The sequence below is a fragment of the Mytilus edulis genome, chromosome 4 (genome assembly GCF_963676685.1).
Source record: "Mytilus edulis chromosome 4, xbMytEdul2.2, whole genome shotgun sequence".
Classification (NCBI taxonomy): domain Eukaryota; kingdom Metazoa; phylum Mollusca; class Bivalvia; order Mytilida; family Mytilidae; genus Mytilus; species Mytilus edulis.
The window spans coordinates 26050638-26066941 of record NC_092347.1 but is presented as its reverse complement, the minus strand read 5'-3'; the positions used below and the strand labels follow the sequence as shown (position 1 = coordinate 26066941).

At 31.9% G+C, this 16304-nt stretch overlaps 1 protein-coding gene across 4 annotated transcripts in view; it reads left to right on the top strand.

Moving 5' to 3' along the window:
* LOC139519305 (transcription factor COE3-like) overlaps window positions 1–16304 on the top strand; it is a 30831-nt gene that overhangs the window by 11017 nt on the left and 3510 nt on the right. For 2 of the 4 annotated variants that reach the window (XM_071311284.1, XM_071311282.1), the window contains exons 7-14: window positions 8274–8355; window positions 9755–9875; window positions 10764–10835; window positions 11118–11248; window positions 11694–11820; window positions 13901–13989; window positions 14929–15115; window positions 15802–15939. In XM_071311284.1, the coding sequence (XP_071167385.1) occupies window positions 8274–8355; window positions 9755–9875; window positions 10764–10835; window positions 11118–11248; window positions 11694–11820; window positions 13901–13989; window positions 14929–15115; window positions 15802–15939 (947 nt within the window). The remainder of the gene's footprint in view (window positions 1–8273; window positions 8356–9754; window positions 9876–10763; window positions 10836–11117; window positions 11249–11693; window positions 11821–13900; window positions 13990–14928; window positions 15116–15801; window positions 15940–16304) is intronic. The other 2 variants (XM_071311285.1, XM_071311283.1) reach the window with 1 other exon arrangement.

Sequence of the window (16304 nt, the reverse complement as noted above, 5' to 3'; positions counted from 1 at the left end):
ATTAATTTAACGTGTTGCTTTTTTAATCCTAAACGTTTCGTTTTTATTGTAAATTCCCTTTCATTTGATTAATTTACCTGTAATACATATAGATATAAAAATTACAATAATCATTGAGAAAAGAGATTTATTTCCTTCATATTACATGCCGTCAACTACAATCAAAAACTAACTACTATATGCCGTGACAATACAAATGTCTGTAACGTGCCGTACCCGATCCGATAAATGATCCCCTCTTGGGATGATCTAGTTAAATAAAATGTTGTTCTTTCCTCCTGTAAGTAAACCGTTTTCGCACTAGATTAGAAAGTTATATATGGCCCCATAGGACTTGACTGTTTGTATTGGAATATGGTATCAGAATGGGATCCCACGCATCACCAGCTAATTTTATTTTCTGGATTAGTTTAACAAGGAGACCTCTTGGGATCCCTACTTTTGAATATTCATGGTGATCTCAACGAGTTTGCATTATCAAGAGAACAGTTATCCTATTAGGGAGAATAGTCAAATATATTTGGACAAGAGTCTCCTGTGGGAAAGTTAAATGCCTAAATCACGTATAATCACGTATCAAATAAGGTTTATCACATGACTATTTACATAACATGTTTATAGATTGAGTTGATGTTGTGACGTTACTACATTGCTGTCTAGGACGGTAAATTCAGAACAGTGTGAAATGAAATAAAAGTACGTTCTGTAAAATTATTAAAATACAAAATTCATCATCAGAAATTTCATTAGGGTTTTATTCTTTTTAAATGATTTTACTAATTCAGACGAGTGAATTTATAAGAGTTTTGTAATGGATTATTGATCTGGCGTGTTAAAACAGGTGACAAGTTGATGGAATCAAACGCTTTACAATTAATGTATGATATTATATCATGGCTTCTGTTTTCACCAACTTATTTATAATGGGAATACACAATAAAATTCACGGTCATATGGCAGTGAATAAGCTACCGATTCAGAAACTTGGTCCTGAATCTGATACGATTTCATCTTAATAGAATGATCGTATGGTGAAAAAGTTAATTGCATTTGCCAAATGACGGTATTCCTTCTTGAATTATTTAACGATTTACAGGATCGAGAAAGACAAGGATTAACACTTTTTAATGTTGCTTATTTTACACCATTGCTTTTTATAATACATATTCAGTTTTTGGACTGAAATTTATAAAATATTCATGTGAAATGTTGCAATTATTTCAGTAAAAGGGTTCTTCAAATAGAATTAATAATGATCATTGCTGATACGACAATTGAATCGATAATTCTTAGGAAATCATCACTTTGAAACAAAATATTTAGTTGTATCTACTTTGGAATAAAACATTGACTTTGAGTTCAGACGGGGCACAAAGATCAGAGTAGCAACAAAAAATAACTTTAGAGTTGAAGATTTAAATTAATTTTGTTGACATTTCGGTACAAAGACATTGATTTTTCCGTTATACCATAAAAAAGTAATATGAATTAGGCAGCAGTTTATGACTGAGTTTTTCTGGTAAATAATGTAGCTTTAGCATTAGTGGTTAAGTAAAAGATCACACTTCGGGACATTCTTAGTCCTTCTATAGTCTAATGGGGCAGAATTTCATCTGGTCACCAACATTAATCATTTTCCTCATTTTGTCTCAGTAATGTGATTAAGTCTTCGATTTCTTAGTTGATCACCAAGCTCAGCAGTCGCCATCAGGAATTTGCGCGCGAATGACAGAATTTATTGTATCGTCTGCCTGGGTGCAGATGGGGTCCCCTCTCCTATCTGATGAAAGCAGTAATTGAAAAGCGTTAACGACAGTCATTTTTCACATAACTGTTTTGTGGATCTCCTTCAAATTACCATTTATTTTATTTGATTGCCCTCCATTGTTCACACTTCTTGACCTATTGGCGGATCATTGGCAAGTACTATTCATTCAGAAATTCTGTTTTGTCTTTTCAAATAGAATATGGGCTCTCTGATAAAAATATTAATGAATTTTTATATAACTGTAAATTAAAATGTATGCATCACTGATCAAGTCAATGAGCATTTCATAAAATAATTTTATGACATTAAGATATTTGTTATGATATATTTTTCAGTAAATAATATGTTATTAAGTCTCCACAATTTGTTTTGTAACAAAATCATACTGATCAGTATGTGTGTGACTAATATGAAAGACAATTAGTCATTGGTAGTATATTTAACCTCAATTCAGAGAAATAAACAGGCAATCTAAACAAAAAAATTGTGTATCAAACACTTTTATACATGCAAGAAAGACCAACTTGCTGCGCTTTAGAGAATTCTGATGACTAATTAGGGATAAACTCCCAGTGGCTTTAGATTGAAATGTGAACAATTAAAGAGAGGATTGTGCATTCAGCTCAGACCTCCGCGTGACAAGGATCATATCCCATGGGAACCACGTGGTCGATGTGTATCGGGAAGTCAAAATTACAATAGTCAATGCTTTAATATTATCTGTAACTTGTTTAAGATATATTTTTTACTCAATCAATAATTTCGATGTTTGCTCTGTTTCAAATTAGGTTTATAAGGAAGATGGTTATGGTAATATCCACTGGTATCCGTTTTCCATGTTTTCTGGAGATAAAAAAGATGTTTCATTATTGCATTTTTACATGTGATTATTATTTGGATTCTTGCCTTTAAACTTTTCATACCTTATTGGTTAATAGTGAATTTTTAACGTCCAGCGTAAAGTATTACACGAACCTATGTCACAGTTTGCTGTACATGCACTCATCCGTGATGGGCAAAGTCATAGTTGATATTTCATATAGTATCAAAATACTTTATTTCGTCAGTATTACAAATGCTCCAAATGGGCTGGTGAATGACTTCAAAGTATTACATTTTGTCAGTACACAGATTTGAAACTGTAGTATGATTTGACATCTTATAGCCCAAAAAAATATTTATACGTTTTATGTCCTGAAGAAAGTTTGTTATGGTTTTTCTTTGCATCAGACTATATTTCACAATATGTGGATAAGTTTAAACTGCCACGAAAAGATATTATTTTCCATCTTTTCTTAACCAGCTCATCAAAGTTGAAAATTAAGTGGTTTGAACGTTGATGAGGGAGTTTTATAATGTAATATATTTTAAAGCGACAAACTGTTCCCTTGTGTACATTTTATTTAATAGAACAAACGGAAGATAAAAACATTTAGTTACTATTTAACCTCTCTTCCTTTACCAATGTTCTATTCATGACGAATTACTCTCCACGGGTTTTCTCGACTTGTCAGCGAAACCAGCTTAGTAAATTATCTAAATAGGACCCTGAAGAGATCCACTTATATTTATAGACTGAGAGTATAATTAGTGTTATGGTGCTTAATTGACTTTACTGCAAGTTGTCGATTAAAGGGGCAAGTTGTGTTTGGATGAAGGAATTGAAGAATGTAAATATAAGGACTATAGCTTACATAAAGATGTAATATAAGCATTGAATTATGGCAGTGATCATCTGTGACAGTTCGTGTCAGCCATTGAAATGCGTAGGTTTGTTGATGTTGTGCGTCTACTGGGGATTAGTCGTGACAATAAGCAATATTTTAAGACGAAAATGAGCCAAGCGACAGTTTAAGAGCCTTTCTGTTAGGACCTGTTAAAAAATAATATTTTAACGAGATATATCTGAAATAATATTTTAGCAAACACAGTTTGAATATAGCCATGTTGTCTTATACTTGTAATTTTTTAGGATTTAGTGCCGTTTGGTAAATCCCAATGTACACTTAATTCTAGGAAATTTCAGAGGCCCAGTAACAATTTACTGCATAGCTAATGATATTTAATATTATAATGTTCGTATAAAGTGGTTTTTTCTCCCATCTTTATATGTTCATAGCTTACCATTTATGAAATTAAATTAAAAAAATACATATGGTATTATAATTTATAGTTGTTTTCGTTATGTTAAACCAAGGTATGGTTTTGTGTTTGGAAGACGCTTTGATGGGAATTTAATTCCCTGTTTGTCCTTAACAAATATGAAATGAAAAATATTTATTTATTTATCAGCAGAACTCAACTTTAATTCATATTTTTGGTTTTCATTTTACATCAATTCTACTGATTTCTTTGACCATACCTAATACGAAACAAATGTTTTATCCCGCCTGACGTTAATGCCGTTTTACGGAACCTGGTTGGGGTTGTTATATGTTATATCAGAATGTATATTTGTATCTCTGGTAATGTTGTGTTGTAGAACTTTGAAAGTCTCTGTTATATCTATTCGGTACTATTTTTGTAAACTGAATACCCATTTTGTGTTCACTTATCGCTGAACTTCGGTTTGAAGCTTTTAAGATGGAATGGCGGACCAGTATTCTATTTTCGTGGTTATTAATATTGAGAGCATACGTATTGAAACTTGTCTATTATTGAATCCTGTATTTAAAAAGCAGCGTTTCTATATATAATAAAATCGGTATGCATGTTTTGAATACATAACGATCGTAATAAAACCAGTTTAAATTATTGCATGCATAAGTTCATTTAAAGCTCAAAACATTTCATAAAGAAAATATTTGATGGATTTTCCCTACTACATTTTTGAAGTGTTGTTATATTGTGATCGGGAATATTCCTTATCAATAAAATAAGGGCTAACCACCTCCTTCAGGTGCTGATATTTTGGGTAGAGTCATGCAACTTATGCTGGTTTGATTTTGAATAAGTCAGATTTCCTAAAATTACCATTATTTTTACTACTGCACTTTGTTTATAGTGTTCTTTTGCACATGGAGTATTTCAAAACTCAAATGCATTCGCCTTATGTAAAGTTTCACCAAAGTATAAATGTATGTCAACTTTGTATTAAATGATGTTTTGACGTTTAGAAGTGCATACTTCTCTAAAGTCATAATCAACTTTCAATGAAAAACTAAAAAGAAAGAAAGTACAATTGCTCTTACTAATTTGACACAAAAAACAATTCAGTGTTGACTTCTATGAAATTAAACATTATTTGATAATACACTTAGACGGCGACTAGAATCACCAACAAAGTCATCGATTGATTCACACTTGACCATAACTGACAGTGGTTCAAATTTAATTTTCCACGGGATCGTCAAGGTGTAAAACTTTTTGCCGGTTCGCATTCTAATAGATCATTCCAGCTTTATTGTTAATATTCTGACCCTATCGGCCAAAAGTTCCTGATGCAATTCAGGGTCTCTAGAGGGGTATTATTCATTTAACGAATTTACATCATTCACCTAATCAACTGGTATCAATATTAAGTTGATCTGTGTGCTTGGTTAACTGATCAATACAATTCCGGAAATCGTCATGCTCTAGAATATTAAGGTTTTAAATTAAAACTATATAGCCATAAGTACTTCCGGTGCCACTTGTGCATATATAAATTTTCTGTTCCTAAATATATATTTGCAAAGAAAACGATTATTGTTTTGGGGTTTGATTGTATTTTGGCAAATTATATCAAATGTTTTTGTTTTTATGTTGTGTTTTTTTTGCGATTTATTAATGAATTTATTGGTCCATTAGTTACTGAGTAAGGAAATGACCGTTTGATATTTGCCCACATTCCACTGACACGGTTGCAAAGCATTCATTTCCATTCTGTCTTGGGCAAAGTTATTCATGTCCAGTTCTTTCCTGGCTATATTTTCATATTCAAAATCTTCCAGTTCCCTTCCTCCCCCCTCCAAATAAAAATTATTAAAAGTTGGCCCTCTCAGTAATATCAGTTTTGGCACTAAAATGTGTACATTAGTTTTTCTCGCTATCATTTCTGTTAATGAAATGCTATGATTGAATAGTGTTTTCTATCGGGTTATCGACTAGAAAACGCTCTTGACGTTTAATGTATGGGATTACGATACTTTTGACGTTTCTAGCATCCGATGTCGTGTTTTATATTCACTTCTATCATTGTTTTTATTCATACTCCGGTTTTCAATAGTTGTAGATCGGAAACTCTTATTTTAAAATCGATTATCAAACTAATTCAATCAGTAATCTGTGATATCCGAAACATTTCCGGATTCACTTAAAACCAAATATCATTAGATGATTGCCGATGTAAACCGTTTCCGATTGGCATAAATGGGGCGGCTGCAACATTACTGAGACGTCAATCAAAACCAACCATGCTGAAAATAATATTCTTCAACATTAAACAGATCGATATATAGTTCTTTGTCAGGTAAAATGTTCGTAAAGTGGTTTTCAATACATTTCACTCTACTTTTAAATAATGTATATCCTTTTGTTTTTATACCAATCTTTGTTCTGGCAAACAACATAAAGGATTATATAGCACTACAATCTATGGGGATCTGTTTGTAAGATATATAGCTTATTTCCTAATTAGAACATCTTCTCTATTATTTCGATTACATTCAAGCATAGAGCCACTTGATATGCTGTTATTGTGCTGAAAAATTTTGGACTTTTTTTAGCTTCAACTGTAAGATTTCCGGTTCTTTCTTCATAGAACAGGTTGTGATAAGAACGTTTTTCCAAACTGTATCGGAATACCCGATTAATTCCCCTGTTCTATCTGGGTTTGTGTTATTAATTTTGATTTTAATTTTTGTTGGTTTTTTATGGGCTATAAATATTTTTCTGGTTTTTCTTGTTTCCGGTTGACCATCATGTTATCTACTTTTCATTATTCGTCTTGTTATTTTCAGCTTTTGTGTATCCTAATTTTTCTTGCATGATTATTCGAACTTGGTCTTGTAAATTTTCAGTAGCTGATAGTTGACTTATAATAGACAGAACTATTGTGGTTATATGAAACAAATATAATATTTGAGACCTGTTTATTGACGATGGATGAGATAAATGCATGGTGATGAGTTATAATGAAATGAAAAACGTTGCTGTTAATATTCAGTTGTTGATTTTTATCATTGAATTATTGATTGTAACATGCAATATTCATAACGAAAATGTAATTATAAAGTATCTTCTTAATTAAAAAATAACGTTGTTATTTTATTGAAAGCAATATAATTCACCTGTCATGATCAGTTTGTTTGTTTCGTTTGTCAGATATAAAAGACATGTTTATTCATCTCATTTTCATCCGAATAACATTTTAAGCTTGGATTATCCTTTTTTTCATTTCCCTAAGAGCTTAACTCTTTATTCCTTTTCTCCTTCTAAAACAAATAGTTAGTGTCATCTGTGGTTTTTGAGAAAACAAATAGTAAGTGTCATTAAAACAAATAGTAAGTGTATTATTTATGTGGTTCTTCTTCTTCGAAAACAAATACTGAGTGTCATATGTGGTTCTTGTTTTAAAACAAATAGTAAGCGTCATTTTTTATTCTTGTTCTTAAACAAATAGTAAGTCATCTGTGGTTTCTTGTTCCCAAACAAATAGTAAGTGTCATCTGTGGTTTCTTGTTCCCAAACAAATAGTAAGTGTCATCTGTGGTTTCTTGTTTCCAAACAAATAGTAAGTGTCATCTGTGGTTTCTTGTTTCCAAACAAATAGTAAGTGTCATCTGTGGTTTCTTGTTCCCAAACAAATAGTAAGTGTCATCTGTGGTTTCTTGTTCCCAAACAAATAGTAAGTGTCATCTGTGGTTTCTTGTTCTCCATAAAATAGTATGTTCTCCACTACTGTGCCAAAATATTTTACATCGTTCGGTCCAAAATTATTGTCAGTGCTTGCCATCTATCTATAATCATGCTTGGTTGTCAAATTTTAGTCGAAGAAAAGATTTGTAAGCTATACCAAGAACATAATTATTTTTATAGTTTGTTCTTATGTTGTACTGTTATACCACTGTCCCAGGTTAGAGGGAGGGTTGGGATCCCATTAACATGTTTAGCCCCGCCACATTATTTATGTATGTGCCTGTCCCAAGTCAGGAGCCTGTAATTCAGTGGTTGTCGTGTGTTTATGTGTTACATATTTGTTTTTCGTTCATTTTTTTTTTACATAAATAAGGCTGTTAGTTTTCTCGTTGGAATTGTTTTACATTGTCATATCGGGGCCTTTTATGGCTGACTATGCGGTATGGGCTTTGCTCATCGTTGAAGGCCGTACGGTGAGCTATAGTTGTTAATGTCTGTGTCATTTTGGTCTCTTGTGGACAGTTGTCTCATTGGCAATCATACCACATCTTCTTATTTATAATGATTTTCTTAATAAAAGCTTTTTAAGAGGTCTATTAAAAAGTTACTGTATTAAATGGCATTACCATTACCATGATCTTGATGTAATGTACTTTTATATTTGTAGGTTTTTCTTGAAATTCTTCATGAAATGTAATCAGAACTGTCTGAAAAATGCTGGTAATCCACGAGATATGCGCCGCTTTCAGGTAATAATTCCTTTTACTTAATTCTTTCAGGCAGTGATCTGAAAAGTATTGTTATATGCTAAAAGATTTATTTCAGTTCTAAATAGTTTTCGCAATTAAACATATATTGCTCAGACGTTGATATATGTTTCAGTTATGTTTTATTTAATCTCATTTTTGTCGTGTGAAAATGTCGAATCTGACAAATCAGTGAAACAATACAAGTATATAACGAGAAAACAAAGCGAAGAAAAAGCGCTATTGTTAATAGAAGTTGACTGTCTTTCAGAAAAATGACATTTAATAGAATTATTTACAAATTACAATTTACGTTAAACTAAGAAGACATTATAAAGCTTTTTTAAGTATTACCCTAAGTAGAGCTGAGAGGATTAGCCTTGTCAAAACCTAGTGATTATTGGGAAGATTTCTCAGAGTTAATCCTAGATTTTTATTAATGGCAAAGGGGCTTTTCTATATGAACTGATGCTTCTCCATTACGATTCCACGATACACCTTATAATCTCTTGTGTATTGCAACTGCTATTCCGCATATTTTCCACTAGAGAGTTTCCATTTCATAAAATCCTAAGCAGAAACGTATTGAGGCTAATAAGCTTAAGCACAGTCCGTTTACCAAACGAAAAAGCCTTAAACTTCAATGGGAAATGGCTTAGGAGAAAATAATGGAAGGTTGTTAGCGAGCATCGCAGAGGGATTTTTATGTCGTTTGTCAAATCTCTTATGGAATTATGTAGCGGTGACATTTTGTAAAGAATGATGTCTTCTCAATCCTAGAACAAACAAATAAAATCTTATTGTGATAATAACAGTAGTTTTAGTGACGTTAATTAGCTGTCGGTGTATTAAGAGTAAACAAACTTTGTTTACTGATGTGCCACACGGGAGGTGTATTGGTTAATTAAGCCAATATCAGCATCATTAATTCACAACGTTAACCAAATATTAGGGCTCATAACATGAATATTAAATCCACTTTAACGATACATATATCTTTACAATACCCAAAAATAAGTAAAATGTTTATATCTATATCAACGAAAATAATTTGACCTTCTTTTCACAATAATGTAGCTTTATCTACTGATCTAAACAGTCATGTTTTTCAGTATATAGAAATTGTATTTTGATAAAAATTGTCCATGATTTTTCTTTTCAACATCACGAATTTTAAATTGAAAGTCATGCACGTTTAACGTTTTCACACTCTTTTTAATTAAGAATTTATTTATTTTATCATTGTATTCATTTTGGAAAGGATGAGAAGTAACGTATACATCCATTCGTTCTGTCCCTCATCCTTTTCTTTCTATCTTAGGTTGCTGTATGTACAACAGTATTATATAAGTAACGTAGACCTCCATTTGTTTTGTTCCTCATCCTTTTCTTTCTATCTTAGGTTGCTGTATGTACAACAGTAAGTATTGAGGGTCCAATCCTGGCGGTCTCCGACAACATGTTTGTCCATAACAACTCGAAACATGGCAGACGTGCACGAAGATTAGACCCAACAGAAGGAGGTATGCAGAATGAATTACTTTTATCCCTTTTTATTTCTTTTGTCTTTAATCACTTAGTTCGTGTTAAAAGACCTTTTTCTATATTAGATGCACGCTCCCTTTCTTAGATCAGCTCCAGAGTTCCTCCTGTGTATTTTATTTAGTTGTGTTTTGCTGCTTTTTCTCTTTTGTTTTTCTACTGCTTATTATTTTTTGTTTTATATTTTTTCATCAGTTCTTTTAAAACTTAACATAGTCCAGCAATATCAACATATATTTTTAACGTAGTCCAGCAATATCAACATATATTTTTAACGTAGTCCAGCAATATCAACATATATTTTTAAGATTGCGTTGTTTTACTGCATTTACAAACGATTGACAAGTTTTCATTGGAAGTTATTTAACATAAATAACTATTTGTTACAAAAATTATCAGAATGATTTAATTTTCATTTTCAATTATAGCTTGTCAAACGTTACCATCATTGAGGCTTGTATTATCGTAAGACAATTATTCTGTGATCAAAGACTATAATTTTAATTAGAACAACAAAGCGGAACGTTTGAGTTTGACTTTGCAAAACCAGCTGTGTGGAATTGAACTCCGAAAGTCCCATCTGGCTAACACTTCGGAACATCTGTGGTCATAATCAAATATGATAAAACGTTTTATCACAAAAAAAGACAATAGCCACTTTCTTCAAAACTGTATTTATAATCAACTTTCGAAATAATTTTCCATCTTAAAGATTTTATCCTCAGGATGAATAAAATAAATGTTTCAGAAAATCATTTGTTTTCTAAATAAAAAGCAAAACGAAAACTGAAGTTATTGGAATAATTTGTTGGTTTAATTGAATGACTTTATAGATATATATATTCTTACTGGTTACCCCTCTTATTTAGATACCTGGTTACTGGCCGACCCTTACTCCACCAGGGCATTTTCACGTTATCCAAGGGACTCGGGTATGCTTAGTAAGTAAAAGTTTATTAGTACCAAAATATTAGCTGTTAACAATATTTTGATGATCATTATTATGTTATGATAAATTGATTTGATAACCTGTATATTTAATTTTATTTGCACTTTCTTCCATTTTGTACTTGTGCACTTTTATTTTCTTCTCTCTCTCACTGCTTATTACTTCTGACGTCATTTTTTCTGTAAATGTGAAAATTTTCTTTTTAATGTTATTCGTTTTAGTTGTACAACTATACTGTGAAGAAAAAGATTATTCATTTTGATTTTTTTTTCAGCTACACCTTGTATAAAGGCTATCTGTCCGAGCGAGGGGTGGACGTCAGGTGGAACAACAGTCATAATCATAGGGGACAACTTCTTTGACGGATTACAGGTGGTCTTTGGTACAATGCTTGTTTGGAGCGAGGTAGGAACTTCAATTTTGAATTATCTTCCCCAATTGTTTTGTTCCTTAAACTCGATTTGGATTGTACTGTGTATTTTTCGACATTTCGTTTTATATCAGTTTCTTAATTGCAGTACTTTTTACAATAATCTATTGCATTAGTAGATTTGACACTTACTCAATTTTGGCTATTGCTGTACACCAATCAACCAATAACCATTCTTTTGATTCAATTATTGAAAAAACAATTGAAACAAAATAATTGAAACACAATGTTTTTTTTGTGTTTTTTTAAAAGGTTTTATGAACTAAAAAAACATTATTTTATAGTTAATATTTATTCCAGTAAGTGGTTAATATAATATATTCAAATTATTAATAATCCATCAATGTTATTCTTTGAAAATTAAGAATGATAATTGCTGTACATATTTGAGATTTATTCATTTTTGTTTTTGTTTTTCAGTTGATAACATCACATGCGATACGGGTACAAACACCTCCTCGTCATATCCCGGGGGTCGTGGAAGTAACATTGTCGTATAAATCAAAACAGTTTTGTAAAGGAGCCCCTGGTAGATTCGTTTATACAGGTAATTATACTCACAACCGGAATTTGTTTTACAGGTCATAACTAATACCCACAATCTGAATCATATTACAAAGTGGTCAGGTGCAATAGAAAAAGCTTTTGAAAAGTCGAGAAATACTTTCTTCTCATTCGTCCACAATTTATTAAACATATGTATAAGTTGTGTAGCACATTTGTTGTCTCGTAAAACATATGTATAAGTTGTGAAGCTCATTTGTTGTCTCGTAAAACATATGTATAAGTTGTGAAGCTCATTTGTTGTCTTGTAAAACATATGTATAAGTTGTGAAGCACATTTGTTGTCTCGTAAAACATATGTATAAGTTGTGAAGCTCATGTGTTGTCTCGTATAAAACATATGTATATGTGTGAAGCTCATGTGTTGTCTCGTAAAACATATGTATAAGTTGTGAAGCACATTTGTTGTCTCGTAAAACATATGTATAAGTTGTGAAGCTCATTTGTTGTCTCGTAAAACATGTGTATAAGTTGTGAAGCTCATTTGTTGTCTCGTAAAACATATGTATAAGTTGTGTAGCTCATTTGTTGTCTCGTAAAACATATGTATAAGTTAGGTGTGAAGCTCATTTGTTGTCTCATTGGCCTTTCATTCAATAATGATAAGTGTCTTGAGTTTTGTTTTTACTGCTCTTTATTTGCATAGCTATTTAGATGTACTCATGAAACAAACTCTTCAACATATTTAAGTACCCTATACCTCCTCATATATTGTTGAGTTTTCATTAAAACGAAAATGATACAAGGCTTTACAAATTGGTAATAAATGTACTTTTTAATAAACTGTAATCTCAAGTTTACAGTTTTGAAGCACAATGTCAAAAAACTATTTTAATTTTTCAATAAATACAACAGCTTTGTCCGCAGAATCTTTATCATAATTGATTGTGAAAATGTGCAATTGTTGTAAAGGATTCGTATCTGATCGCCATTATATTGGATATATGGATTTTCATCAACTTTTAAAAGCATTTGTACATTAGTTCTAGCCAAAGGAAAAGATTACACGTGTGGTTCTCCTTTAAGCATGAGTTTAATACTTTGATTAAAAGTGAAGATTTGAAATATTGTTTTCAAGAAACTCTTTAATAAGGAGATTTTACACATTTATCGTTTTCCACTGTAAAAGTTAACTGTCATTAGGTGTGAACAACTCATCAGCACATTTGGAGCGACATCAGCCAATGATTGGTATATCAAGAATATTAGACTTCGATCGTCCGATCACCATATGGGTTATTAATTTATTGTCATGTGGAATAAAATATTCCATTTCTAAATGACATGTGAATTTTCACTGGTGTAAAAATCATCCATCAAATTGACATACCCCCAATTCCTAAAGTCAGATTCGTAAACGCAACCGAAGTTTCGTATTAACGGTTAAAATTGGGTAAACCGACTCCGGGAAAACTTTAAACGATAATGAGTTTACTAGAAGGTTTTAACGCCTTTATGATTTAGCTTAAAGAACATGTTCTCCAATAACATGGACATATACTACCGGTCTAGCCAAATAATCCCTCTGTATTTTAATCATGCAATCTTGTGTGTCATCGTGATTCCGTGTAATACTGTGAGTAGATTCCTATCAATGTCCCATTCATCTGCCCGTGTTTGGAGGTGCTAAAAGCCATAATTATCTTTCAAGCGAAAATGGAACATATTTTCAATCGAATATGAATTTGATTCTGCGATTGAAAGAGCATTTGTTTTCTTCGTGTTTGATGGATGACATTACAATAGTATTGGATCAAATTCATAACGATCAAAACAAATAAAAATACTAAAATACAATATGGTAACTGTCTACGTACTTTTTTGTCAATTGATTCTTTATAGGAGTCGCAAGATGAAAATACTTATATAATGTGAATAATTATTATCCTTTAATTTTGTAAATTGGGGGATTTCCAAGTTGGCTTGCATCTACAGCATATTTTTAGATAGTTGATTATACAAAGGTTGATTGCGACATACTTTTTATTTGATGAACAATTGATGAGAAATCGTTTTAAACAGACAAACACGAGTGTATTGTTCATTTTTGTTATTTCTTGTAGCTTTGACGGAACCAACAATTGACTATGGCTTCCAGCGATTGATGAAACTTGTACCGAGACATCCGGGCGACCCAGAAAGATTGCCTAAAGTGAGTTTTTTCTACAGCAGCTTGCAATCATCATTGTGTTTTTGTGATATTTTATATCTTAAAAGGCCGATACAATTGCTTCTGTAGTAACCTAATTACATTATGCAGAATCGCTAAGTTGGCAGTAGACATATATGGTGTATTCCATAAGCTAATAATCAATTATTAATTAATTTAATTGGTTATTCTATTTAAACTCAATTTTGCACGTGTCATTAAAGTGTCGTTTATCAGCGTCCCATCTCTATAATGGAACCCTATTAACTATTTATAGACATGGTATTGTGAGCATTCTGGGTTCTGGCGATTTATTATGTTACATGATTATTGATAAAACTACACGCAGAAACTTGTCATACTGTTGACATTTTACATTTGACATATTAGTTTGCTGTTATATTTGAGGTTTTTATCATACTCACTTTTATCCACTGATCTTGCATGATTCCTTTGAAGTTTGTCTCTCGAAAGGGATTTGATAATTTTCGAATATTCTTAAAGTATCAATAAAAATTGTTAAAAAGATAGGGACAGAATTTTTCACACATGCATATATCTGTAGTCGTTTATGTTTATTTCGGCATTGTCATAATGCTTATAAATGTCCCATATATTTCACATGTATTGTGTGCCCTCTTCCTATGAGTCTTTTGTGTGTGTGCCTCTTTCTTTTGTATTAAAACAATATATACATCCTGTTGGATAGCACATCATTTTACCTCGAAAATGACATAAAAATAGCACAACAATTCGGTAGAAGTGGAGACTGATAAACCTAAGATTTGAAATTTTTATAGTACAAGTTTGTCAAATTGAAAAACTGAAACTAAATCACATTAAAATGATTCATTTTATATATCAAACCTAAAATATGTTTATGTGTTTCCATGCGTATCGTGATGAAGCAGTATTGAAAATGGTATAATTGTTTTATTTAAGGAAATAGTGCTAAAACGTGCGGCTGACTTGGCTGAAGCTTTATATAGCATGCCTAGAAATCCCAACCAGATATTACCACCTCCTAGATCTCCAGCGATCAACAATAGTTCACCAATGTCTAGTTTTAACACTTATACTGGCCAGTTAGCCGTCAGTGTTCAAGATCCTGGTAGCCAATGGGAAGAAGGTGAGTTCTTTTTTCAAACACTCTTTTTTTTAAAGAGTCTTATAAAAAGTATTGAATTACTTGTTCTGAAAAAAAAATTCCCAGTGATGAGACCAGGTTCTGGTTATAGCCCACCTATGACAAGTTCTCTGCCCAATGGGTGGACCCAGACAATGATAAAAAAAATTGTTGAATATACCTTGTTGTTTATGTCATTGAACACAAATCCTTCCCTCTCAAATCGATAATATGTATTATGGGAAAAGCGAATACAAGCGGAAATTTACTAAACATGCATTTTCATTACAATCTTCAAGCCTGGTATCTTTGATAATGTTTTTTTTTTAACTATTCTTGAACCTACATTGGACGAAGTTAAGCAATCAGCAATCAAACAACCAAACAATATTTTTGACATTTATGCCTATTATGTCTGTTTGTTTTGTTCACAAATCGTTGTCAATAGAATGGAATTTTATACGAATGTTATACAAGTGTGAGGTTTAGCTAGCTATAAATCCAGGTTTAATGCGCCATTTGATGCAGTTGTTATCCATTCGTTTGATGTGTTTGATCTTATGATTTTGTCGTTGATTTTGGATTTTCCGTTTTGAATTTTCCTCACAGAGTTCAGCACTTTTGTGATTCTACTTTTTTCTTTGAACCCCCTTTGTCTGACCTAAAAATCCAACATTATTTTCTTGCAGGTTACTCACGGGGACAGTCTTCTAGTGTTTCACCTAGAGGTTATACATCTAACGGCTCAACACCACACAGTAACGGAAGTAGTTATGGCTCTACTGCCATGAATGGTTACCATCCCACTGGGGGATTAGGTAATATGGGTAGGTATTTTTTCTTCCTATGAAATATTTTCAGTGTGCAGGGTAAACTTAAAATGTTAAAGTTTTAACTTTTAGTACAAACTGTCACGAAATTGGTAAGAACCTTTTAAAATATTTGTCCCTTTAAAAATATTTGTCCTTTAAAGTCCTTTGAATTATATAAACAGTTTCAGACAAGTATGTGTAATCATTAAGATGAACATTTATAGCAGACTAATGTCATTTGTTACAGTAATCTGTAAACATGTTGTATTTACAAAGATGATTAGGACTAGTTTTGTACCCTTTTTTCGATAAGAAAATTACAATGGAATACTGCATCATTATAATCTGAAAGCAAACATTGCGTAATAAACTATCGTGAC